This window comes from Rhea pennata, chromosome 17 (genome assembly GCF_028389875.1).
Source record: "Rhea pennata isolate bPtePen1 chromosome 17, bPtePen1.pri, whole genome shotgun sequence".
Lineage (NCBI taxonomy): Eukaryota > Metazoa > Chordata > Aves > Rheiformes > Rheidae > Rhea > Rhea pennata.
Window position 1 is genome coordinate 11,559,352 of NC_084679.1, and position 27,344 is coordinate 11,586,695.

Below are 27,344 nucleotides of genomic sequence, written 5' to 3' on the forward strand. Positions count from 1 at the left end.
GACTCTGGTTTCTGTGAATTCTTTGGCTGATCCTTTTCCATCATTTATCAGCAGAATTATCGCTGCCTTCATTCACTCAGCAACTTTGCTGTTAGGCAAATTCTCTCCCCAAGGTTAAGTTAAGAGTTCCACATATTCTAAAATCTAAGCCTAAAGAAAAGCTTTCATTGCTCTTTTCAGTTGATTATTTCAGCTGAAAAAAGCTCACCATTCTCCTAAGTAACATTTTATAATACATGAACTTGCAATTAAATTCTCCATATTTAAAAGCTTGGACATCAAATGTTTGACAGACTGATGACCAGAAACAACCATCTAAGTCTGCTGAGCATAAGAGAGCTTACTACTAAGATGCTGTTACTACTTACTACTAAAATGCTCTGTTCTGTCACTTCAATACAAGACACAAAAGACAAAGAACTTGCCAGCCTGCACCTACTAGCTCCAAGGTCCAGATTTTTTCAAGCAGCTGTTCTTTGTGTCACTACGGAAAAGGCTACCACCAGGAAACTCCCATACGACTTTTAGTTTAGGAATACATAACGAACCAAGTGTTTTAAAGCAGTCATTCAGAGACAAATATTTTTACAAGTCTGGATCATACTACTCTTTGGCTGCCTTTCTTTCTTATGGCCACTAGATGCTACTCTGCTTCCAGCTTGTAGCCAAAGCAATTGCATCAAACCATCAGCGAGCAGAGCTGAATTTTCTAAACTATTTATTGAGTAGCAAAGACTACTACAATTTTTCTTGAAAATTCCAGCCCAGGCAGAGGTGTGCCCAACTGAATTTTTTTTAACCAGTCTGAAATGTCAGATATAGCTATTCTGTAAGACTGCAGAAACATTCTTGCAAGGTATCCGTCAAAACTATTTGGTCTACCCCTAAAGCAGGTATGTCAAAAAATTAGAGTTGCTCTGTAGTTAGGGATCAATACCTAATTACTGAACATTTAAGTGTTTACTTGACTAAGGTGCTATTCCCTATGTGAATGTAGTTAAGTTAATATACAAAAATATGCAAGTGGAAAAGTGCTCAAAATTTTAAGTACTTGCTAAGAAACAACATCAGGAACAACATTAGAGCCACTGACTCCATACCTGAACTCCTGCTCCTAAGCCGCTGTCTGTCTTTGGTTAGGTACAGAAAGAGTGGCGGGGGGAAAGGAAAAGTAAGAACTTACACCTATTTTAGAAAGGCAAATACTGTTTCTCTTTTAAAATAAGGAAGTGTTGCTTAGGCAAAATAAAATGACAGACACATATCCGAAGATACTGGGCTTAAGTTATGTTAATAGTTTGCCTAAGACATTACCTTTTCCTGATAACAGACTAATTTACAGTATTTGCTATGAACACTGCCCCCACTGTTAAAACTAATAATACTTTGGCTTTAACTATCTTGTTTGGCTTCTGTATACCATGGAAGAATGGCAGGTATTTGAACTCTATAAAAAACATTCTGCCAAAACAGCTCCACGGGGTACAGTAGTCCAAGTAGGAACACTTGAGCAGGTCTCAGAGAGGGCACTAAAGCACAGACAACTAGGCAAATATACATGAATTTCATTATAAACCCCAACCATTTCTGGTGCAGTGGCAACACTGAACACAAAGTTAGACTCTAACTTTCTTGAGGTGTGTCAAATTCATTCTCACGTTCACAGATCGATATTGTAACATGAGAAGATCTACACAGAAAGAAATACTTGACATGACAATATAGATGTCTTATGTATGACACCTGTAGGTTTTTACAATCTCCATCCACCCATTTTTCCACCAAAACCAGCTTTCTTCAGGTGGAAGAAATCATCAGTTACACAGATTCTCAAGCTACCTAGTAACTTCCGGTATTTTGGCACTTGAAAAAGAGATCATTCTTAAAAGCTTACATCAATCATTCAGCCTTCAAAATGCACAGAGAGCATACTATTATTACGTCTGTAATTATATGTTCTACTTTGAAAAACAACTTGAAAAAAGCATTATCAGATTTCATATTTATTCTCAATTCACAGGTTTTTGTACCCACACCAACTGGAAATGGAAAAGCAAACTCAGGCTGACTTTTCTTTCTATAGTTATAAGGGTTCTGCAAAGCCAGTCTAACCAGAAATCAGATACATGAAAGTCAAATGAAAATATTTTCACTATTTCAGCATTCTATTTTAGCTATTTTAAGTATCATCTCCCTCACAAGAGAAAACTCTTAACACTTACTCTCCAGATCAGATATGATGAGATTGTCATGAAGTTTCACAGCACGATGCTGCTCTACTTCATCTTCCAGCTCAAAAATAGTTTCTTTCATGTCACTTCTCTCAGTCTCTTTTTCGTCCAGCTCTGTCCGAAGTTTTTCTAGAGTTACATTGAGATCCTCAATTTGTTTCTTGGCTTCTTCTTGGAACACTCTGTATTCATCTTCAACCTGAAGAAAAATGCCATATCATAACACCATAACTAAATTGACAGCATTATAAACATGATTTATAATGTTTATATTTGGTTTCTTTTAGTTTCATAACTGCCACACAAAGTATATTTCCACAACCATAAAAAAAGTATGGGCCAGAAAGTTAAATATAAGCCTTTAAAAATGTATTGCTATAGTGCAACTGTTTTCCTGAGCCTGCATAAAACATTTTTATTCCCCAGCTGACTATATGTGGTATCCTACAATAGTGGTATCCTACATTCAGGCAAAACAATACCGCCATAGTACCAAGGCTGTTGTTTCATGAGCAGCTGATCCAATTTAACATCTAGCTGCTGTGGAAATTGGAAGTTCTCTTTACCCTTTCTTTCCTGTGCCAAAAAAGTCTGCGCTCTTCCTTGCATCAGTTTTAGTGCTTGCTGAGAGATGATTAATTTCCTTAACAAAGTAAGAAGCTTCATATTCGGGTGTGATGAGTTAGTGAGCTGAAGTAGTTCCCAGAAGAGCCTTATTGAACTGCCTCAATAAAAACAAGGAAAGAAAGAGGTAGCAGACCTCTCTCTTTTGGGAGCAGTGAGACTGTTTTATCCTACCACATGAAACCGCAACTTAAATAATGAGCCGAGATCAGAGGCACAACATTAACCCCCACGCCCAACAGCAAGAAAAAGCGGGGGGGGATGTCAGAAAAACCAACAGAAATTAGGTCATGGCTTAGGGTGGGTCACCACAGTCAGGCACCAATTTTAATCAATAAAATGTCCTGCTTTAAGTCATCTGTTTCAATTAAATTAAAACATCATTAGCACTACTCAATATTAATTATTAAAATTTTAATATTTTTTTCAGATTTAGGTTGTTTCTAACTGGTCAACAACCAAATATGTTGTTTTGCAACTAACATACAGATCAGACATTAAATTTGGCATAAATTTTCTCATCAGGAAGATAGATATTTAAATACATATTTAAAGTTACTAAAATACATTTAACCACATTCTTATTTTCCTACAATATTAAATTATGGTAAGCATTTTTACTAGACACTTACTAAACAAATTAGTTTTAAGTTAAAATAGCTGCTGTAGAAGTATATATTCCAATCCAAAACCCAATTAACACACAAGCTGTCCCTGGATGAACCACTACTGAAAACTATATGGATTCTCCAAATTTAATAATTACTTTTAAAAAGCTTGAAGTGATTTTTTTTTTATTTTAAACTAAAATTTATACTTGGTAAATTAACTGCTGCCACTATCTCCCTCATAATTTGTAATTTCTTGATTGGAAATCAGTCCTGCTCTCTTAATCATTAGTTTATTGAAAATTAATTGAATCAACCTGAATATCCTGAAACTTGAAAATATTTCTTCTACCTCTACAAGAGGTCCTACAAGTCATCAGCAGCTGGGTTATTGCCTTAACACACTTTGATTCCAGGTCATTCCTCCGTGACATCTCTCTTACACCAGTTTGGCACTATCCCCCTGAAATTCTTGCAGAACGTACAAAATATAAGCACAAAATCCAAACAGTATTTAACATACTGTGCAAGTTCAGCCCTCAGCGTAATTTGCTGAATTTCAATAAGGGTATTTTTAAAAATAAAAAACATTTACCCTGCAGCTGAATATATCTGCTTAGTTTTTTTAAAAAGACCTACATCATTTTCGTAACAAAGGATGAGAAAACAATCCTAATGTTACCCCAATCTCATAAACCTCATAACTATTTTTTTTCCTCTAGAAGAACTGCAGTGATCAACAGCAAGAGCCATGATATACACATGATGTTACAACACAATAGCTTGTTTTAAACAGTACCTTAGCAATGGAATCCTGCAATCGATTGGCATCATTGCGAGTGTGTGCCAGCTCTTCTTGCAGACTACTGGCCAATGTCTCTGCTTTTTCTTTATCCAGTCTGACACTCTCTAGCAAGTCTTGTATATCTGATTTATCTCCAGAGTTGTGTATAGAATACAACTCAGCCACTTTCTGCTTTTCATGCTCTAACTGAGCTTTCAACCTGTTCATTTCAATTTGGTCACTGGCTACTGTGGCTTTGTACTCCTCTAAGGTAGATGCTATTGCTGTCTTGCTCTTCTGCTCTGATTCAATAATCCGTTCCATGTGGTGATTCCGTTCTTTTAAAGCCCCTATCATTTCTTGGGCCTCCTTGTTGTCTTGTTCTGCCATCTTCAAAGTGTTACTCAAGTGTTGCTGAACACCTAACAACTGCTCTCGCTCAAAGCGAGCATTTTCTGCAAGATCCATGTAACGTTGCTCTAACTCCATATAGCGACCACTTTTCATATCTTCATCAATTACATATGAGATATGGTGTTCATCTAAAAGGGACCGAAAATACTCAATCTGCCGGCTGAAGTGCTCTAATTTGTCACTTTGCTGGCACAAAGATTCCATAAGGATTACCTTCTCCTCTCCAAGTCTTTCATTTTCACTGTTCAGCTCTTGTGTTATTTGTTGTAAATCTGCAAGCTCTTGAAGCGTTGCCTGGAGTTCTTCCGCTGTACTGTGTTGGTTCTCTTCCATCTGGTGTATCCGTTCTGTAAGACAAGCTACAGACACCTCACTGGCATTGCCACTGCTTCCTTTCCTAGATCTTTCTATACTTGGTACACCTTCAGACTCTGAAGATGACGGAGCATCTAAGGCATCATCACTTGATGTCAGTGGCTGATAAACTTCACTGCACTCACTGTCTAAATTATCCATTGAATTACTATGTTGATTGTCCATCAAAGTATTTTCATCTTGACTTAACAGATCTTCCATTGATCCCGGGGCAGAACCTTCCACTGAAGATGTCAGAGTACCACCACCATCACTGTGGTTGCCAGCTGTAATCTCTGGACTCAAAGATTGATAGCCAAAGAGCTTTTCAGAGTTGTCCAGCCTCTGTTCCAAAGAAAAGCCTAATGCATTTAACCTGTCTTTTAGCATTCGATTCTCATTTTTCAACTGGTTGAGCTCTTCTCGGATGGCAGTGTTTTGCTCCTGTAACTGTAGCAAAGTGGACTCTACATCAGTGGGCTGATGGACAACAATGGCCTCCTTTTCTTCAGATTTTTCATCACCTTCAAGTTGATCTTCATTAAGTCCCAGTTGAGCACGCATATCCCTTAGTTCATTCCTCAGATGCAAGATTTCCACATCTTTAGTTTTTGCTAATGTCAGAAGATCATTCACTTTTGCTTCCAAAGCAGCTTTGTCACTGATCTGATTATCTGATTTGGACTTGCTCATTCGAATATCCGATTCTGGATTGGTACGACTACGAGAACGTTTTGCCAGTACCATATCATTGGTCCCCTGCCCAGCCAAAGGTAGCTTTTTGCTCTGGCTCAAACGGGAACGGTCACGTATTCTCTCCCTAGAAGAACTTGACTCTTTATTTCCAGATGAAGTGCTACGCTTAGTTGTGGAACTTGTACCTATATGTTTTTTGAAAGTTAGAAACATTCATTCAGCAAAACCAATATCTGTAATACAAGACTGTATATTTTATATTGACTACAGAATGGTTAATATTCCAAACCACACTGGCAAATATACTCCATAAGATACATTTACAGCGAATATTCAAACAATTTTGAGCTGTCTGAATGCTCACGAATCAGTGCAGTTGTATTTTAATTGATACAGATATGCTTCACCAGTACTTTGAAAATGAGTTAAGTTTAAGACTGTAACATTTCCAACACTTTTTTTCCTGTCTTAAACAACTTCTGATAAATTGTACCTACTCCCAAAAAGTGCTATTCTTGCAAATTCAAATTTGTCTATTTTCAGTAGATTAGAATGTAAGCTTTCAAGTGATGAGTTCTGTATTATTATTTCCCCAAAAGTTAAGTTTTAAATATTTTCATCGTATTTGAGAAAGATTCTTTATAGCTTTGCTAGCAATACTGAATCAAAAATACAGCAACGGAAGGCCGGAAGTATTTCCATTCATATTGATAAAACACTAAATACTACCACTTTCCTGAACAGTTTGAAAGGTTGTCTTGCTTCATTCTTATAAAATAATGCACAATACTAAAAATGTTGAGAGCAAGAAGTTATCACATCCTGCAGATTTAATGCTTGTGGCATGGATCTTTTTAGACAAATTGCAATTCTCTATATTAATACTGCCTATTACTATATGTTAGTTATACTACTGGTGTTGAAAAAATAAAAGGAATTGCCTCCAAAGCTACAAAACTTATAGGTAAAGGTAACTGCATTATTACAAAATAGGAGAAGGAGATCATGGCCAAAGCACAGGAGGTACTCGATTTGAGCATGGCGTTACTGACCACTTCATTAGGCAGTTTGGACCCTCACTACATAGCAGCTAAATATAAAGTCACCCAACTACCCTCTTTTAGGGTCAATATATCCTTTTACCTGCAACAGTTTTTGGTTTATTTTCCAGACTGTTCATGGTGGTCCCTGAAGCTGAAGATCCTGTTGATACACAAGTGCTCTTCTTTGCCTTGACACCATTGGTCATTGTCACTCCACCACCACCAGCCATCCCCGCTAAGAGGTCATCATTACTCTTAGTCTGAAAGAAAGATAAGTAGCAGCTTTAACACAGCTGGCTGAGAAGTCTTGATAGCCAACATTTCTTATCTTAAAGATTCTGAGAGTACAACTGCATTGAACAGGGTACATGAGCTGAAACTGAACTCTAGCTTCCTGTGACTGACCACAGAAATTGAATTTTTTCTCTTCTAGATAGAAGCAAATGATTTATTTTTCAATAACAAGGGAGAAAAAAGATTAATGGAAGTACAGTAATATAATGCAGTGTAATACTTCTCAATTTCAACTGAAAGCTTCCTCAAGTGTAAGTATGAATATTATTCTTAGATAATTAAATCAGCAAATATTAGGAAGTTTGCGTAAATGTCCTTCAAAATTATACAAGAATATCAAGCGTTTTCTGTTGGGCAAACTCAGCTAAATGAAGCAAATAAACAAAAACAACAACCAAAGATTAATGAAATATTATTTCTAGGTCAGAATGCTAAGCCATAAATCACTAGATACCAGGACAGTATTCTCCTGGTTGGAAGGGTAAGGAGGGAAAGACCTCACTATAAATCCTTGCCTTGTTTTCATGCTCTGTACTAGGCACCCTCAGAGACAGGATATTTGTTAGATAACTTTTTCCATGATCATTCCCAAATCTACAGTTAGCCAGGAAAGCTCTCTAGAATGTGACAAGATAGTAAGCCACAGGCGTCTCAAGAACCTAGGTTCCCAAATCAAGAACACACTTTTCAGAGCAGGGCAAACTCTGGAAATACTAAGTATTCTTTGTTACATTTTAGAACTCTTAAAAAATGCACTTTGTCAAATGGATAATCAAAATATGTTAAATATGCTTCCTGTTTATAAGGACAAGCAAAAAAATGAAAAGAAAACATCTCTACTAGCAGTGTTCTTTGAGTAACTATGTTATTTAGCTAGTTAACTCATCTGAAGTCTCAAACAGCAATCCACCTAAAAGATAGTGCTTAGGACCTAAGCAGTTGCTTTAAATCATGACTTCCAATTTCTGTAGGTTTATAGTAACTTTGGTAACTTCTAACTTTCTTATATATTAGTTTTTAAAACTATCTGCTAGACATTATGACCCTCTCCATTAAGAATGAAGTTACACTTGTTTAATTAAAAAAAAATTTGTATTTCCATTCTATATGGTAAATTTTTGCAACTGGTTATTTCAGAACAGTTAGGTGCATTGATCACAATATCGTGGAGAAAGCTCAGAGCCATGGATGTGACTTGTGCCACTTACAAATGAGAGCAGCTGCAAAACAAGAGGCAGCTTAGAAAAAGAACGTATTTGATCTGCATGCAGATGTTGGAAATGCACATAACTGACAGATAAAATCCGGTATTATGTTGGGGGTAAAATCCTCTAGGACAAGAATGTTTCTTACTGAATCATGTAAGAAATGGTATAGCCTTCTAAAAAGGACTTTAAGTTTGGAGGAAAATACATTAGTCTCAAGTTGCAGTTAGATGTGCATTTAAACTGGCTCTTGCTGCTCAGAAAAAGCTGCTCCCCACCCTGCTCTTCTCCAAGTGCTCTTATTCCCACGGTTCTCCCTATGCATTGTGCTCTGTAAACTGAAGCCATTTCAAAGGGCTCCGTCCTCCCAGGAGCCAGATCGGTTCCTTGATCTGCTGCCTCACACAGCTGTACAAAACAGCAGAAGCAACTTAAGTACCAAGAGGAGAACAACAACACTGGGGGCTACCGAATCAAAGTTACAGACTATTTTTTTGGGGGGAAAAAAAAGTGCAGCTAAGCACAAACTATTACTGTATGAAAATCCTAAATTCTCTGCTAACTGGTGCCATTTTCTTAATACCTAATCTAATTAGACTTCATATCTACTGTAAAAAGAAAAGAATTGCAGGCATGAGTGGTGGGTGTCCGGAGGGGGGACCATCCTTGTGAGGCAATTACTCATACCACCTAAAAACCACCGATTACAAAAGACCTAGAACAGTGCTTTTCTATCACTGCTGAATCTCACAGCCACTAAACAGGTGATAGTTCAAACAGACTATGAGCTGTCAGCATTTTTACCTCATTAATAGAAAGGGAAATTAGATTAAGCTTTGAGGCACTTCTAGCACAACTATATGTTATCAAGCCAAATAGGTCAAATGTGATTCAGCTTGAAGAAAAAAACTACATAAAATACACACATTCTGACATGAGTCATCCCCAATCCTTGCTGCACAAAGGAATGCAAGACTGCCATTCTTTTTCCGACTTACCCATAAACTATTTCTGGTCTAGGTTGGAAGGCACTGCCTCCTCTGCAGCCAATTAGCAGTTTGAGAAACTGTAACACTAGACTTCTGGCATACAGAGCTATTTAGCAAAGTGGTGGAAAAGCTTACAAACCAGAAGCTCTCTTTTCTTAAGGCTGCATAATAGCAACCATTCTCGACTTGTATAAGTATGGAACACTCAAAGACAGAAAGTTGTCATTATGTTATGCCAACTACGCTTAATGAAATAATAACTTCAAAAGTAAAAGACATCAAACTATATGAGTAAGCCTGACTATAACATAAAATTGCAAGAAGCCTCAGTAATTGAGGAAGAAATTTTCATTGCGTCTCAAACACATTTAATTGCCAAATTCTAATTTGACACTCAAAGACAGCCAGAAGTGCAGCTAATATTAAGGCTAACATACTACGTCAAATTTCTTTAATGGCAGTTCACTCTCCTCCACCTTTCTGGGAGTTATGACATGAGAAATCCGATAAGAAAACTACGAGAAACTTTTGCTTCTGTATTCTTTGAGAAGTTTTTGGGAAGGCAAAACCAGTAGTGTCAGCAAGCCTCAAAAGATTATTTTGAGGTAAAGAAGAATGCAAGATTCAAACATTTGGGGTTTTGGCAGTCTAGCTGAAACCTTGCTTGCAAGTTCTTAAGCAAAAGTACTATCGTTCCTCCATAACAGAGAAGCTAGAGAAAGGAGAGAAAGGGAACAACCTTCTGGTTTTGGTGACACTGTGTATCTATTACGGAGAAACCCAGCCACATCTTTAATTTTTAGATCTTTATTTGCTAGTTATCTGAAAAGTCTATCTGACTTCCTGTAGGTGACAGTAGCTCAGGTCCCCACTGCAGCCCCCAGTCCTTTTCCTTGCCCTGGGTCTTCGCTGCACAGCAGCAGTGTCGCAGCACTGGGCGTTGGGCTGCAGAAGGCAAAGGCAGCGGGTCCAGCCATGCTGCTGCTCAATCAGCCAGACCATGCCGCGACCAGAAGAAGGAGGCATATACACAGCCTCATAGCATCAGTCCAACCCAGAAGCGTTTGCTAGCAGGGAAGAACTCTGCAACAGCATGCTTTAGCATGCATTGCTTTTCTTGGTTGTTGAAAACTATATACTCCTAAATCTACCACCCTACTTTGCTAATACTAAGAGAAAACCTCTACCTTTCAAATTCAATCTAGGAGCAAGAATCAACTTGTGAAAATTCAGTTCAAGTAGTACTTTAAACAAAGCAAAGGCCAGAACAGCTACAAGAACACAGCTGCACTGACCTGACATATCACCAATGCCAAGTTTCTCATGATAGATAACTCATTAATTCTTTTTTCAGAAATAGTACATAGCTCTTATCAAACTCCATTAGTCACCAACACATCATTCAAGTGTAACATGACACTACTAACAACACTCTTCAGAATGCTACTTCTACCCTGCTCCTTTTGCAGAATGGCCAAGTTCTACAAGGTATATTGCTTTCCATCACATTATGTATTACAGTATGAAAAATACTGCATGAATGTCACAGAAGATCCTATCACTCTGACCAGAGCTATATAACTACTCAAATTCTCTTCAGTTACCTGTATAACAAGTTTCCAGTCTAAGCTGCTTTAAAGATGTCTTAAATTCTAGTCTTTTTAATGCCTCATTGTCAAAACTATAAATAATCATAACATTGTATTAGTTACCTTCAAAAGGGATGCTGATGTCCCAGTTTTTGAGAGTTTTGTTACCGCAGACACCGAGGAGCCGTTTTCTAGTTTGTTTTTTTCAGTTGTTTGAGTTTTATTTACTCCAGGCACTTTGGGCACTGAGCCAACACTCCTGCTTGCTTTCTTCATTCTGGGCTGTCTGTTTATGATGCATTTACAAACAAATCTAAAACAGAGAGACATTTTTAATATAAAATACAAATGAAATACAATATATATTTCTAATGCTTTGTTTAAAACTAGGTGTCCAGAATAGCAGTAACCACCACAAACTGGAGTTAAACAGGATACATGTGACTGACCAACATTTTTAAAACAGGATTTTTATTTTTTTTTAAACAAAGAAGTGCTCCCTACAGACAAATTCCAAATTACAGAATGCATTTTTTCCAGGTCTCTTTCCACATATGCCACTGAACTGAGGATATTTTACAAGCAACCCTTGTTACTCAGTTCCTTTATCAGCAAAAGAAGGCTTATGCCTTCATTGTTCTATATTAATCTATAATAAATTTATCTATAATAAATTTTCTTTATTTCTATCTGTAGGAGGGAAAATATTGTAGGCGTTTTCAGTGAGCTGACAGATTATCAACAATACTGTATCTCAGAAAAGACTATTACCAGTTTGGTAACTAGACTAGAATACTGAGAAAGATACAGCAGTTGCAGAGAAAAAGATACTTAAGAGTTGAGAAATCCACATTCACAAAAACCAGTTGTTATTAAAAGTCACATTTACAAACACATGGAATTTCACACATCTTGAATTCAAAATTTAATACTAAAGAAATTGTTTTTCTAGTCATATCATTGCGAGCAGTATCTCTGAAAAGAAAGCAGAAGTGAATCAATGCATTCCCAGGTCTGCAATCAGAACACTTTAGCATCTTTGCCTTGGCTTCAAGTTTTCTCAAGCAGCATACAGTTGTCAATACTGCCATTCGAACCATGACAAAATAAAGTCAGCTTTATTTTCCATGGCTTAATTTACCAAAATTATGAGCAGCTGCAACAGAAAGAAACACTGCAGTTATCACAAGAACTGCGAATTCAGCAAAACAGCCAAGGAAACGCTAGAATAGCTGACAGCCACAGCTTGACACATGGACTAGGAGGAGGACTGGATACCTATGCATCTTCTTTCTTCTTGCGAGAGGGAGACAGCTGGCAGCTATTTTATTCATTTCCTCTGAGTCAGAGGATATGGGACAGAAGAACAAGAGGAGGAAACTTCCACTCCCCTCATTTTCAGTTTTATGGATTCTGGATGGAAGTAAGTGATCAGATTTAGCTAAGCCCACTATCTTGTGGCTGATAAGAAACATGAAACATACCTGGTTGTTTCCATTTCTAAAACTCCAAACACTTCAAAGGCACAAAAAGCAGACTGATGACTGAGTGCATGAGAAGTGCTACACAAAAATACAGTGATCAAGACTACCAATGCATTTTGGCTAACTAAATTAAAACCATCCCCTCTAACACACACTCCTTTCTCCCCATCACCACCTCAGCTGCACAGAAGTACATTAAGTACAATTTTTTTAAAAAAAGTTAGCAAAACACAAAAAGTTTTGTATCTTCAGACTGCTGAGTACTCTTAGCACCAGGAACAGAAAGTCTTATTTTAAGTCACTGAAAATAATCGCTTATAGCTTCAAGATCCCTTCTGTCTCTGAAAACTGGCATGAACAGACTCAGAAAACGTTGCTGCTGCAATTTTATCATCAGAATGCCAAAAATGCACTAGTCCTGCTATATTTCTACTAATAATCAGGATGCCTTTACAGAAGATTAAACTGAGAGATAGCTTGAAAAGATGAACCAAAAAAAAAAAAATCCCATGAATTTACAGGTAGTATGTTTGTTATGCACAGATATTTAAATGGTACAATGGCCTACTAGATTCCGAAAATAAACTAGTATTTAGAGGCAGTGTCAAGCTGCCACACTTACATTGCTTGACCTTTTATGTTTATGATATTCAGCACTTATGTGACTTTAGTTTTATTCAATATCAAACTAGATTTGGAAGAACCAAAGAGGATAAACATTTTAATAATACCGGCATCATTATTAACTATTGTACAATATGTTTAATGTTCTGTAGACTACATTAAACAAGTTGTCCATGGCATGCTTAACAAATATTCAAATAAATTCTCAATGCATAGCTCTTGCATATCTGACTCCACACAGAAAAACTACTTAAAAAAAAAAAAAAAAAAAAGTATCCCTGCAACAGATCTAACAAATCTGAACCATAGCTTTCTGACAGCTTATAGAGCCAGTAAGCTGGTGCCATAACGAAGTTTAAGGTGTCAGGAACAATAAGCCTGTCATACATTTGGGCAAAACTTGACAACCTTGACCAATGTCCAGATGTCCCATAGGTCTGGCAACCTAGATCAAGCGGTGGCTCCAACTGGTCTGCCCGGCGTCCAGCAGAGGCCATTTGCAATACACAGGCACCGAGCCTACAGAGCATGTTCATCAAGACTGACGCTTCCTACAGCGTGCCAGATCCACGCTGCACACGTGGGTCCTGGATGCACAGTAAAAGACAAGTGTTCGGGACAGCCGAACCTACTATAGCAATATAGTAATACAGTCCAGTCTGTGTGTATTCTGAAAAGCAAATGCAGACCAGAGTCATTACTTTTACTGTAAAAACACTTACACTTATGATTGTTTCACAAAGCTCATCGGTGATAAGACCGTGCTCTTTTATTTCTCAATTATAATAGATTTCAGAAAAAGTATGCTTTAGAAGTGTTCCTTAAAACACAACAATACTTGCAACAATGGCAACTGCATAGCAAAGTGACAGAAATAAGTGAAACTAAACACAGCAAATATAATGCTCACACTTCAACACAGCATTAACTTTAAAATATCCATGAATTTGTCATTCAGCATATTTATTCTTTTTGTGATATTGTATTAAGTATTACTGAAACTCAACGGGAGAACTATCCTTTTCCAGAAACTTTGAAGATGCTTGGTGAATGGGGAGGAAAGAAGGTTAGGTACCACTGTTTCAGTTTTCTCAGAGAAACTAACCTCCAGTCATTACTTTCTCATTAAATTCTACTTTGTAATTGGAGCTTAAAAACTGGGGGGGGGGGGGGGGGGAAGACATAAATGAGTCCAAAACCTTTAATGGAAGTAATGACAAGACATAATTTCACATTCTAAAAGCAGCCCACTAAAGCTGCTTACGTGAATTTATGACACATTGATGCAAATTTCTCTTATCCCTCCTACTCCAAAAAGGAAAAAAAAGAGGAAGGGGTTTCAATGCTGAAAACAGAAGACATCAATATTGTTGACTACGTGTAAAAAAAAGAAAGAAAAATCTCTACTTCATGCAGTTTCTCAAAAGCACTAAGCACTAACACAGATAAAGATGACCTTTATGCTTCTGAAGAAAAAGAACATGCTCTTTAGAAAGCTATGGTATTAAGGATCAAAAATAAATTAAGCTATCAGTATACAGCAGTTGTCTCTATCCAACCCCAAATTATCTTATTATAAGAAATAAAGTTCTCACTAGCCAAATGAAGCTTTATGAAGATTAACACACAACCCTAATAATTTAAAGTCTAAAAAGTGTCACTATTCTTTTCAAGAGAGAAAATCACATATATAACTGTATTTTATATTTTACCTTATGCCTCTAGTTTCCCAGCCTCTAGGGAAAAGTGAATTACTGAAGACTTCCTTTCCCTTTACACACACTCCCCTCCCCTTCCAAAAACAAACAGTGAAGTAGAAGCTTAACAGTAACAAGTTACAGTGAAAACTCTATTGCAGGTTCTCAGCCCTGCCGGGATCAAGGCTTGTGACTCCAGGAGAGAATCAAGAGACACTGCTGGGAGGCCAGCACACCTCGCTACTAAACCAAACTCTGGTCTGCCAACAGACACAAAACATTACAGTAACACATCTGATTACTGATAGCATTACAGAATTATTTATAGAACTAATCAGGATTAAATAAAAGGCAAAACATGCACAAAACATCATGTAGAAAGACTTAAGAATGGCAGAACTAAAACGTAGCAATTAATTCTAACCTGTACCCTTTCCCAGACTTCTCTCTTTCAGCAGTGCACATAGCACAGGAAACAAAGCACACTTGTTCAGGAACGCGCTCTCATCGCTCTGGCGGACGACAGGCGCGAAGCTAGTCTTTATACTCCACACCAAACGCAAGCACAACTCCATAAATAATAATTTAAAAGTGTTTTGCCCAATAGCATGGCTCTACTCTTTACTGGAAACTGATATGATACATTCTGCAAGGCAAGATGAAATTCTTGCAGGGTTACTGTTCCATACTGCTAGGATTTTAGAAGTCTGAAAACAAAAATAAACAAACAAAAAGTGGAAGGGGGCATTTTAATGACAAGCACAACCCAGGAATTTAACAGATATTTCTTACTGTGATCATTTTGATCTCATCTGTTATTTAACAAGCTTACTTATGCTACTATTGCTGTTACAAAAGTGTGATTCAATTACAGCAGTTAGGGGAAAAAAAAAAAGTTTCCTGTGCCCACAAAGTGAGAGAGTGCTAACCAACCAGCAAACAAGGTGGTACCCTTTTGCCACGAGTTGAAAACAGATAAGCAAGAAATATTAGCAGTACTATGTATTAAAATGTTAGTTAATTATTTTTAAAGGTAGAATTATCTTAAAATTACCTTTTAAGAGTTCTATATTATATACAGAGGAGCAAGCCCTCAAATTTGAGGATATCAAGTATTTTCTGAAGAATCAAAGAACAAATTATCCAAAATACAGAGGAAAAAAGGATTCTTCAAATCTAAGAGCAATGAACTCTCTACACTGTCGCTCATTATTCATACAAGTTCTTTGGGCAAAGGTTGTCAGCCTGAATATATCTAAACCAAATAATTAAGGAATGACATTTTTAGGCCACTGACACAGTCCCAAAAGTCAGAAAAGTGAAAAAAATATTACGCAATACAGCCTCTTCACCGCTCCTGTAAAACACATTCAGTTTTCCTCCAATTCTCTACAGTCAAGACAACATAACCATCAACAATTTGATGGCCAGCAGACAAAATAAGCTACATACTAAGAGACAGAGTTCATGGCATTTCCAATGCCCACAGCTCCGACTTTCAACCTGCAAGTTGCACAAACACTTTAAATGATACCTCTTACTCAATATTTCCAAAAACATAATCCATTAACCACTGGATTCCACAAGCCCAGAGCAAACAGTGCATATGTTTTATTACTTAAAATGGACTCAAGAAATTATTTTTAAAGAGATGAAAGCCTGCTGATGCTATAAAGTTATTTAAGCTACCAAGAATAACAGCAAATCACAGAAGGCCCTTTGGAGACCAACTGGGAAATAAAAATGGCACACAAAATTAAGTGTGGGCAAACACAAAGCAATCTATCTCACAGGAAAAAAACAACCTCAGCTTCATATATAAATGTGCTCTGAACTGATCACTACTACTCAGTAAGTCCTCAGTGTTTTGATACACAGCTTCATAAAGTAGCAGCATAGAGTCTGGGATAAGTCAGAAAAGCAAAGCACTTTCAGAAATTACAAAAGAATAGAGAACAAACCATAAAACCTAAGTAGGCCACTCAACAAATTCACTTTTGCCCGTCTACCCACACTTTAATTAGTGTGTACAGTTCTGGTCCCCTAACCTCAAAAAATGGATTTCTTATAGAGACCTGAAAAAGGTTCAGCAAAGGGCCAAAAGAAGATGAAAAGGACGTAACGGCTCCCATGAGATATCTCATGGGGAAGAGACGATAAAGGCCTATCAGGCCTTGAATGGCATGGAGAGGGCAGACTGGGACTGGCTACCTCTTCCGATACTTCATTTGATGGCCTTTAGTTCTTGTAAATAAAAGCCAGGTTCAACATTTTAAAAGGTGCACTTTTTCATTCAATAGGCAGCATATTTCAGTGAAAGCGTCGTGGATGCAAGAAGCATGGGTGAAAGGGGAGACTGGACAAGCACAAGGAAGAGGAAGCAGTCAAGGTGGGAGCATTTTTGTTTTTCCTCCAGATATTTGTTCACAGCCAGGGCTAGGAACAGAGTATCAGGTGAGATGGATCCTGGTCCAACGAGAGCAGTTTTTGTTACATTATCCATACACCTCATCATCTTCAAACTGCATTTACTTTTTCTACTTCTCTTTTAAAGAGAGCAGAGGAAAGAACAGAACTTTGGGCAAGAACTGGCCATTACACCCCTAAATTCTCTACTCCTTGTTTGGAGAAAACTTTAGAGCTTTAACTGCCGTGAACAGTGTTTAACCGTTGTAATACTTAACATTCCAGACAAGTGACAGGAGCATTTACAGAACTCCTAAACTTATGAACTGTGCTCTAAAAGCCTTTTCATAACAAAATTAAATAATGAAGTCTTGTTTTCAAGCTCCTGCTTTCAATGATTGTTATTTCAAACCACCGCAGAGAAAAAAAACACAGCAGCTCACCGACTAAATTCAACTGCTCTTTCTTACCATTTGGGATCTTTTCTACAAGCAAGTAGAGTACTGTTCAAAACTAAATCTCAGCACTAACTTTTATACTGACTGCACCTTCATGAGGCTTCCTTTACGAATTGCAGCTTTGGAGAACAGGACAAAATACCAGGTTTATTTATATCTCATTGGTATTCATCCTAGATTTGATTTTAAAAGTTTGAAGTGAGCTAATTATCCTGCAGCATGCCGATTAACTCAAGCTGCTTACACTACAGCTTAGAATACCATCAACATCGCTATTACACTGGTTATTTCATTGATGTTAATAATTCGTGGGATTAAAAAGTATCATTGTATCTGAACACAGTCTGTGCGTCCCCTATAATGCAACCTGAGATAAAACTCAACTGTCAGAACACGACAAAGGGAAACAGACTGAAGGGAACATTATACATAGAATATTAGTAGAATAAGCATGCAAGGAGGGACACCGAGATTTGGGTTGTCCGTGTTGTCATTTTCACTCCTTTTGGCAAACTTCACACTCGCATTCAAACTGTAGCCACACTCGAACAGATGACGCAATACACCAACTTCCTGGATACTTCACTATACATCCATATTAGATTTTAAAAACTAAACAGATGTAACAAATGTTAACCTTCTCCTTAAAACCTTAGATTGATTTTTCATTAGAACGGAACCAACTTTTATTTTGGCACGGTAGGTTTTCTAGGAAAAACAAAACAAAACGTAAATGTTTTAACACAATGAATTTCCTGGTCAAATGACCAACCATACCATATAAACAGGTTAACCATAAAAAAAAAAAGAATAAAAATAAAAACAGTTAGTCTACAAAGTAGCATGGTTAACTGACCAAGTGCTAACTGGAAGTGTTGTTACCTGTTATCATTATAAGTATGCTCTAAAGTCAGTGATATTACAAAAGTTAGATACTTTCCAGTTACAAAGGTACATCTATTATCACATATAATTGAGCACGTATTGTATTCCTTCACCAACAACCGGATTCCCCAGCACACATGGAAATTCCCTCTTCCACAGTAAGGGAAGTACTTTTAAAAATAGCATTGTGCAATTTTAAGAGTACAGAATTTAGCAGAACAGCAAAACAAAAGGTGCATGACTTAACACAAGTTTTACCTTTTTTTTTTTAATGACTAGTTCAGTGGCTAATATTTCATTGTAACGTAGTTTGTCTCTACCAGAGCTACTCCCAAAAAGTAAAGGCCAGAGTAAGCCATCAGTGCTGACCTTTTCCCCTTTCCTCTATTTAAAAAATTCATCAACTAAACTCTTGTATCAACAACTGCAGCGAAGTCTTTAGCAGCATTAAGTCCACTAAGAGGAGAATGAAATGCAGTACCCTAAACTCCTATCAGGAAAAAAAAAAAAAAGAAAGGGTACAGAGAAAAATAAAGACCGTGCAATATGTTGCTTCAAAAGCCAGGCCAGTGGTTCCCAGTCAGAAAAGCATAAACACGTTAGCCATAAAACTTGTAAGCTAAGTGGATAAATTCTACCAGATCATAAGTTCATTCAAACATCCTATTAGACCTTCAGTTCATGCGAAAAAATTACATGAGAAAACCATGCTAGCTCAGACTAAGAGCCCCAAACCCTGTTTCCAGCTTGGCTACAAAGACAGACCCCTTCTTACCAGCTGATGGCTAATGGTAGGTCAGGTCAGGTCTTTCTACAGGGTGGGAGACGGGCTGAGCGCTTGCTATGTCCACTTTGTCACGAGCTGGTCTGGCAACATTCCTGAAGGCATTGCACCAAAGAAAGAGAAAAGGACAAGCATACAGAGATGCCCCAGCCTCCCAAGCCCTCCCCAGCCCCCAGGTGCTTAGAGCTCTGGGATTCCTCGCCCCAGAAGTATTGTAGGGGGTTTTAGCATAACTTTGGGAATAGTGCCCATGGGAAGGGACGCTCCCATAAGTCAGCCCTGCTATCAAGGCCGGGCATGTGCAGTGCCTTCCAGGGACTGCTCAAGCTAGTTGTGAAATGAACTTAATTGTGGCCTGCCACCAGAAGAGGCAGTCCCATCCCTTTCCCAACTCTCTCCCTTATTTCAGTTCTAGGCATCATAGCTCATTTTTTGATGAGTTAGATCAATCCTGATCTGACTGAAAAACTAACTCACCGTATAATTGCCAGATGTTACGGAAGCAGCCAGACTGTGGTACTGAGAACAAGAAGCAAGGCTCACCCACTGCTGTGTACCAGTGTAGCCTCAAATTTGTTTGAATCTTCAGTTTCAGATTACTGTTTGATACTCAGCAACAATCACAATTTAAGCAAACCTCTTACCCAGCTGCCAGTTCCCAGACTGCATTGCTGCCCAACCACCGCTTCCCCAAATCACACTATTTCATGGTGTAAACCAGACAAGGGAATGGGTGAACCGTTACTTTTAAACTATCAAAAAAAAAAAAAAAAAAAAAAAAAAAAAAAAAAGTGGTATTCTGACTGTTGCAGAGGATCTCAAGGTTGGCTATTGGTTTGAATTTTTGCTCCCTAACTACTGCTTCTTGTTTTTTCCTACAAGACCCATCATCAGTGCACTCAGCACTGTTGAAATCCTTTAGACTTGCTAGGCAGGAGAGACAGAAGTGCATACAAAGTTTTACTAAATGCCCTGGTATTACTAAGAGAGGAGTATTTACCAGCTTCAGAGTGGCACCCTGGAGATACACATTTGAGCCATATGAGAAAAGGGCCAGGGACAGAACAGAGAGCTTTTATCTCTCTTCCTGGATGTGTGTGTGGGGAGGAAAAAGAAAAAGGGGGAAAAAAAAAAGCCACTGTTCCACCTTCTTATTCTAAGCTTTCTGGATAAGGGTCTCCTATGTCCTCTGACAGTTACATTTGTCAGAAAAACATGGGATTCTAGATGGGAACAGTAACTTCAGATTAGGAAAACACTAGGGGACTGCTGACAGCAGTCTAGAAAAGGAGGAAGAAAAGGCTATTGGCTAGGGAAGTACCTCAGAATAGTTTTCACATAATTAACCAAAATAATTTTAATAATCAAATACAATGAGATCAGCTAGAAATATCCTGAGCAGAGACTTTTCAGTCAGAAAGACAATAATCTTTATTTAAATAATTCTGTACAAGAATGTTTCTGTTGCCTTCAGTAGCAACTGAAGGTTTCTGTCTTTGAAGAGGTAAAATTAAACTAAACTTAACTAAAAAAAATCTGTACTGAGGTCTTCACACTTTTTTCCCCTCACCGTACTCCTAACTTACAATACCATTAACATCTACAAGTTACAAGCTTCATGGAATTCTCTCCTGCAGATAGCTACTGTTTATCATTTACAGGTATATATCAGAAGCAGTTTCAGAAAACTCTGACAGAGTTCTGCTAAAACTTATTTTTACAATTATAGATTCTTATTTGCTGTTGAATTTACATTCAATTTACTATTGAAGATGCAATGCAAATACACTCAAAGCTCTTGCTGCACACTTAGAACTAAATTCTTTAAAATGTTTTTATTATTTTTTCCTGAATAAGTTTTCATAAACAGAATTTCTACCTGCTTATTATTAAAGTGTTGAGTATCTTTCTAATCATACAAACAGCCAAAATTTAAAAAGAAATAAGTATAAAGCCTGGAATATCACCACGTAAAAGAAGAATCTTTGAACACATAATATTTACACCATGTGCTCCCCAAATTACAGTTCCTTCTATTAATAGTAAGCTTTTAGTGCTGAAAATGTAATTGGAAAAAAAGGGAAGCTGAAGGAGAGTCACCCAAGATTTATGAAGACTTAGTGGTCCAAAGCTAAATGTGACGAAGCTGTGGTATTTTGAGTTCAAAAAAATACCTTTCTGACAGCACAGCAGAATAGTGCAAGCCATTTGTACTTTCAGCAACTTAACAGACTAATCCTTGTGAAAAGGAGAGTGATTTACACTACTGCATCGGTAAGCTGACAACCACCAAAGACAAGAGCACTGAAGAGGGACCAGTCATCCTTAAGAATCATAACATTCACTTAATTAAGTAGACCTGAAGCGGCAAAAGATGCTATCTACTATGAAACATGGATATTTTACCATTATACCAGGATTCTGCTTTCTATTTCTAGATCTGACTATTTTCTTCTATGGCCTAGAGACAACCAACCCTCTGTCCTTGAGCTTGGCTGTAGATCACAGTAACACCTACCATAGCATTAAAATCTTTGGAGAATATGGCAAGGGCATAACACTGCCCTCCAACTTTTTCAGAGTCATAGGGATGCCCATACATTCAGGTGGAGGAAATTCTCTCCTCTAGTTTTGTATAAAGTTAGAAAGAATAGCAACAGTTGCGGGGAAAAAAAAGTTATAAACTGTTAATTTTAACATTTTAATTTTTGATGAGAACTCTCAGTTAAAGTCAAATCCAGCAGCACTGCTGCCTCCCCCTTCCGATATGCATCTTGCTTTTACAAATCTTAAATCAAGAATAAATCGATTACAACAACTTCCAACAGCTATTTTGATATAAGTAGTTCATGACTTCCAACAGCGATATGCAATTGTCCATTTCATACAGGCGAGTGAAAATAAAAAAGCAATGCTGTACAATTCTGTTGTTACTGCGAGAGAAAGATCTTTTTGGTCTTAGGAAAAAAATAAAACAAAACAGAACATCAGGGAAGCAACGTTACTCAGCCAAATCTGTAGTAGGAGTCATGTCTACAAAGAAAAGTTTTAATATTTTTTCCGAAAAGCCCTTATTTCTTCAGAGACCGCACACAAAAGATATTCATCAGCCATTTGCTTTGCTGGCCATAATGTCAGCCACTGCTCAGGGAAAAGCAAACTGAAAGACAGTAGATTGCTGTTTGCAAAGAAAGGAAGGAGAAAGATTTTTAACTGTGCAACAGATGTTACTTTAAATGCATACTCGTTATCAAATCTCATTTAGCTTGCTAAATAAAAGAAACCTTAAGCTCAGTACAACTTGGCAACTCAATAAAAAGTTTTTTTTTAAAAAAAAAAAAAAAAAGCTATGCTGGAACTGAGAAAGTCAAACTCTAACAGATCATTTCTATAAACTTGTCCGTGTCAGTTAAGACTTGTCAATATGCAAACTGCCAACATTTTAGCAATGAACACTGAAATACACTGAAGGATTCTCTCCAGCATCAAGTCGCATGGAATAAGAAAATTCTGTAGCAGAACTTTCAAGAAGGCTCCTTCTGCCAAAACCAATATGACTGCTTTTAATTAAGAATGTATACAGGAATGTATCAAGACGAATACAGAAAGTTTCGAGAAGTGCTAAGAATTTCAAGCTCTTGGTCAAGCTTTCCATTCCCACTCCCAAATGCATACCCCTACTGGAAATCACCATTACTCACTGTAACATAAACATGTATCAAACATTGGCTAAATGACCCAAATCAAGAAAACTGTTTCAGCACTGGAAAAATACCAATACTTTTAGACTGATGTCATCAAATACATTACTCGAGTGCTTTAATATTATTTTATTCATTTTTAATACTAAGTACTAGACAGTAGATGCTACAGTTTACTTTCCTAAATACAAGTGTACATATAGCAGTTAGTTGCAGGCTATCATTAGTTCAGCTTTGTTTTGGCCAACAGTACTGAAAAATAACATTAATCCAAGATACTGTAAGTCTCATCTTTCAAAAGTGTCAAGTCAAGTCTTGAAGCATGTAAAAATGAGTATTTTCTACCTTGATTCTCTCTTAAGTGGCTTTAAAATCCTTTAATACGTAAGATTGTTCTAAACTACAATAAAACTTTTTAAGTAGTGAAACCCTAGAAGTTGAGCCCCTTAAAAAGTCTCTTTTTAATTTAACTTTTATGATTTATTCTTGCATTATTATTCTTCTTTCCTCGTTATATTGGAAGTTACTAGCTCTGCTATTTATTTGCAACACAGTATCAGTTCATCAGCAAAATTAAAAAGGTATCCTGAGACATTTGCCTACAAAGATAAAGATCAAAAGTAGTAATTCCATTCCATTAGAAAAAGGTTACTACACTGTCTTCGCTCTTTCCCAAGGAAAACCATGCAAATATGTGTGAAAGCAATAACAATAAATTATTTATAAGTTAAAAGATAATATCCTATGACTACTTGCAAGCTGTATTAAACTAAGTGCTCCAAATGTTGGCTTTTCTGATCATTTTAGCAGAAACAAATAATATGTAGGAATATATTGTGACTAACCATTTAGAGGCTATGACTAAGTGTGTAACTCAGCACACTACACATTTTCTCTCCTCTTGTAATAAATACCACTAAAAATAAGATTAAATGGGATGATATTTGAAGCCAGGAAGTACAAACATAACATTTCTTACGCTGTTTTTCCCACTGAGCAATAGAGATTTGTTCATATTAGTAGCATTACATGTTTCCAGAACTGGATACTAGCTAGCAATGCAGGCTTCAATTTGCAAGATCAAAACAGGAAAAAAAAAAAGATTAAGTACTTCAGTGAAAGATATCTTAAGAAATTGCAAACTTATGCCTCCATCTTCTGAAAATACTCTCCTCTTTCACACTAACATTAAGGACACAAACTTTTTCTGTTTTCTTTCTATTGTTATTTTAAACCTAAAATGAAACGTTAGCTGTACATCACCTACTCTATTATTCAGTACAACAGAATCTTTGCAGCATAAGAATAACTATGCCAACATAGACTTACCCAGAAACTTATAAAACTCGTTGGCTACATCTGCCTTTGTAAACGACACAGGCCGGAGGCTGTTCTCCAGTCCAGAGGCAAGCCTGCATTGCATGGTTTTGGCCACAGAGCTAAAGCTCCTTTCCCTCGCCCCCACCCAGAAAAGGGCAGCCAATGTTCCACATGTCTTTTGGGAGAAGCCCTGGGTTATGCCACATTGGAACGACGCCCAGGCATGGTTGAGGAAAGTGCTGTGTGGCCCTGGCTCAGCCATGCCCGCGGCCACGCTCACCGTTTACCAGGGTAAGCAACTGCATGCCTCACCTCAGGCTGAGGCCCAAGTTCTCCTTAGTTTGCCAGTCCTCGTGAAGGTAACATGCACTTAACCCTCTCCTCGAGCCTGATGCGAAAGAAGCCTTTGGTAGCATGCTTGGACAGTCACATAATTCAGACTGTCTTAGAAAACGGAGGGAAAGGGGAAAAAACGTGGAGCTGGTAGTTTACAAACTGCAACAACTACAATCCATGAGAAAAAAAAAAGATTCTGGTGCACAGGTTTGCCCATTGTAATGTTGACAGAATGAGATACATGAATAAGCATTACATGCACACGAAGGTACATTTCGACCATCAAATTTTAATAAGATAACACTTTTTTCTCCTAAAGTAGGGAGAAGTCAGATCTTTATCAGTGCTCACACCAAAACTCATGTCAGCAAATTATTCTTTGTTTTGAGCAGATATAACAACTGGGAAGTGTGGACTGCAGAGTTTGTCCAGATGGCATTTGAAAGAAATGGTACAACATAACAGAAAGCTTTGAGGCATTTTGTTCCCAAGATTCAGATATTTAATCCTATAAAGAAAAAAATGGATGAGAGTTTTGGGACATATAAAGAGACCTGAAAATGAAGTTTTCTTTTCTCTTTTTTCACACAATCCACGAGCCTACAACCTGATTTCTCCATTAACTAAAAATTAAGTGGCAATTTTACAAGGTCAAGAGAATATTCTTAGTTTCAGCTTCTCAATGTTAAGTCTAGACTCTTTAAATGACCTGTCTTTTTTGGTTTTGTTAACTAACACCTAACCACAACAAACCAGGATAAAACAGGGCAGAAAAAACTCTACTTCTAAGTTGATGAAGGACTATATTATGATCTACACATCTTTAAAAAGAGCTAGTAACTTTGTCTACATTTCAGCAGCCAAGCCCCTACCACTGACGAAGCAGGAACCAGCAACAGAAGGTTTACGTTTGTTTTGGGGGGAGAGTGGAGTTTGCACAGTCTATATCCGCTGACAGAATCTGTGCTTCTTCAGAACAGTTTCACCCAGTGGGGTCATTCACAACGCAATTTTCCTGCTCCAAAAGCACAGTGTTTCCCAGACCCTAGCACAGACGGACACTTCACACGACCACAGAGGCCAGGACGCTGCTGGGGAGAGAAGGGGGCAGTTCGCTGGGCAAAAGCAAGAGCAGCAGCACTTTCCCCCCCCCTCCTCTGAGGGCACGGAATACGGAAGACTCACAGAACAGGCTGTCACATCCGTAGGGCAACGCTCCGGTTTCTGCCCGGCTGCAGGAACTTTGCTTCCTCCCTCTGCCGGACCACGCAGCAGTACGGGGACGCCCGGGGAGGCAGGCAGCGCGGACAAGGCCAGCACCGGCAGCTCGCCCAGCTGCGCGGGCACAGCAGCGCGGCCCTCCGCGCGCGCGCAGGCGATCGCGCGGCAGACAAAGCTCCTGCCGACCCCCGCGGCCCCCCGCCGGGCGCAGGCGCTCCGCCTCCCGCGCAGGACGCTCCTGCGCGCACCTCGCCGCCGCCGCTCGCTCCGCAGGGGCCGCCCAGGCGCCGCCGGAGCCCCCGGCGCGGCAGGCAGGGCCGGGGCCGCCCGCCGCTGCCCCCGCGGACGGGCCACAGCCCGCGGCGGGGCCCTGTGGGGAGGCGGCGGCGGCGGCGGCGGCGGCGGCGGCGGGAGCGGCCCCCCCTCCCCCTTTCCCTCAGGCGGCGGGGGTCGGGGCCGGGCGGCTCGCCGGAGCTCGGGGCTTACCGGGCAGCGCCGCCTCCTTCCCGCGTCGTCGCCGCGCGGCCCGAGCCTGCGGGGAGCCGCGCCGGGCCCGGCCGCGAGCGCCGCCGGCGGGGGCGGCGGGGGCAGGGGGCAGCGGGGCGGGGGCGCGCGCGGGGCGGGGTGGGGGGGGCGCGCGCGGCCGCGGCAGGGCCCCTCCGCCAGCCTCCGCCCCGCCCCTCGCGGGCGGCGCCGCCGCACTGCGCACGCGCCAACCTCCTCCGGCTGCTGACCCAGCGCCTAAGGGGCGGGGGGGTGTTGTGCGCGGCCAGCGGCCACGCATGCGCGCTCGCGCCCCCCCCCCCCCCCCCCCCCCGCCACCGGCGGCTGCACGGCTCTGGGTCTGGCGCGCCCGTGCGGGCGGGCTGCGCGCGCTCCCCTCACGGAGAGGCGCGAGGCCTAAGGGCGCCACGGCTGCGGCGCGGGGCGCGGCGGCAACCGGTCGGGGCTGCCTCGCGCCGCCCGCGGCCGGGGCGGCGCCCGGGAAACGGCCGGCGACGCGGCGCGGGGGCTTCGCCCGCCCCGGCGGCGGCGGCGGCTCCCGCGGCCTGTGGGGGCGGCGGCGTGGCGGTGGTCCCGCGCCGCGGCCTGGGCCTCCCTTCTGGAAGAGAAAGGGAAAAACGCCGCCGTAGATTCTAAACTTAAATATATATATATATATTGAGGAGAGAACTTACAAATCTATCGAAAAGCTTGAGGGTGAGCGCGGCATCGCGATGCCCTCATGTTGCCGCCACAGCCGAGCTGCAGGGGTGTCCGGTCACCACAGGGACTTCACAGAGCCCTGTGAAAGCTGTGAGCGTTCGCTGCAAACGTGGAGCTGCGGCTCCGCACGCTCCACCTCACCCGGCTGAGGCTGCGTGGATTTCCGAGCCGTGCAGTATAACGTTGAATTAATTACAGCTTTTCACTGGAGCATTCAAGAAGTAAAGACGGTTAAAAAGCGGGAGAGAACAGCTTAAGTCTTCGTGCGCAGGGAAGTCACAGGAATGCTGTGTGGTCCCGCGCTTTCAGACGTAGCTCGCTCTGGAACAGCCTGCTGGACTCGCTTACCTGTGTTACGGAGGACATCCGACTGTGTCAGGAATAACGAGGG

General features: G+C 39.8%; 1 protein-coding gene across 3 annotated transcripts in view; it reads right to left on the reverse strand.

The window, feature by feature from the left end:
- SPECC1L (sperm antigen with calponin homology and coiled-coil domains 1 like) overlaps positions 1-26,252 on the reverse strand; it is a 71,628-nt gene extending 45,376 nt beyond the window's left edge. The window contains exons 1-5 of one of the 3 annotated variants that reach the window (XM_062589770.1): positions 26,234-26,252; positions 10,955-11,144; positions 6,855-7,014; positions 4,263-5,896; positions 2,223-2,430 (exon numbers count right to left, since the gene is read on the reverse strand). In XM_062589770.1, coding sequence (XP_062445754.1) covers positions 2,223-2,430; positions 4,263-5,896; positions 6,855-7,014; positions 10,955-11,107 — 2,155 coding nt within the window. In that variant the 5' untranslated portion in view covers positions 11,108-11,144; positions 26,234-26,252. Of the gene's footprint in view, positions 1-2,222; positions 2,431-4,262; positions 5,897-6,854; positions 7,015-10,954; positions 11,145-19,160; positions 19,191-25,711; positions 25,918-26,233 lie in introns of those variants that run through there. The other 2 variants (XM_062589768.1, XM_062589769.1) reach the window with 2 other exon arrangements.
- Between the last annotated feature and the right edge of the window lie 1,092 nt (positions 26,253-27,344).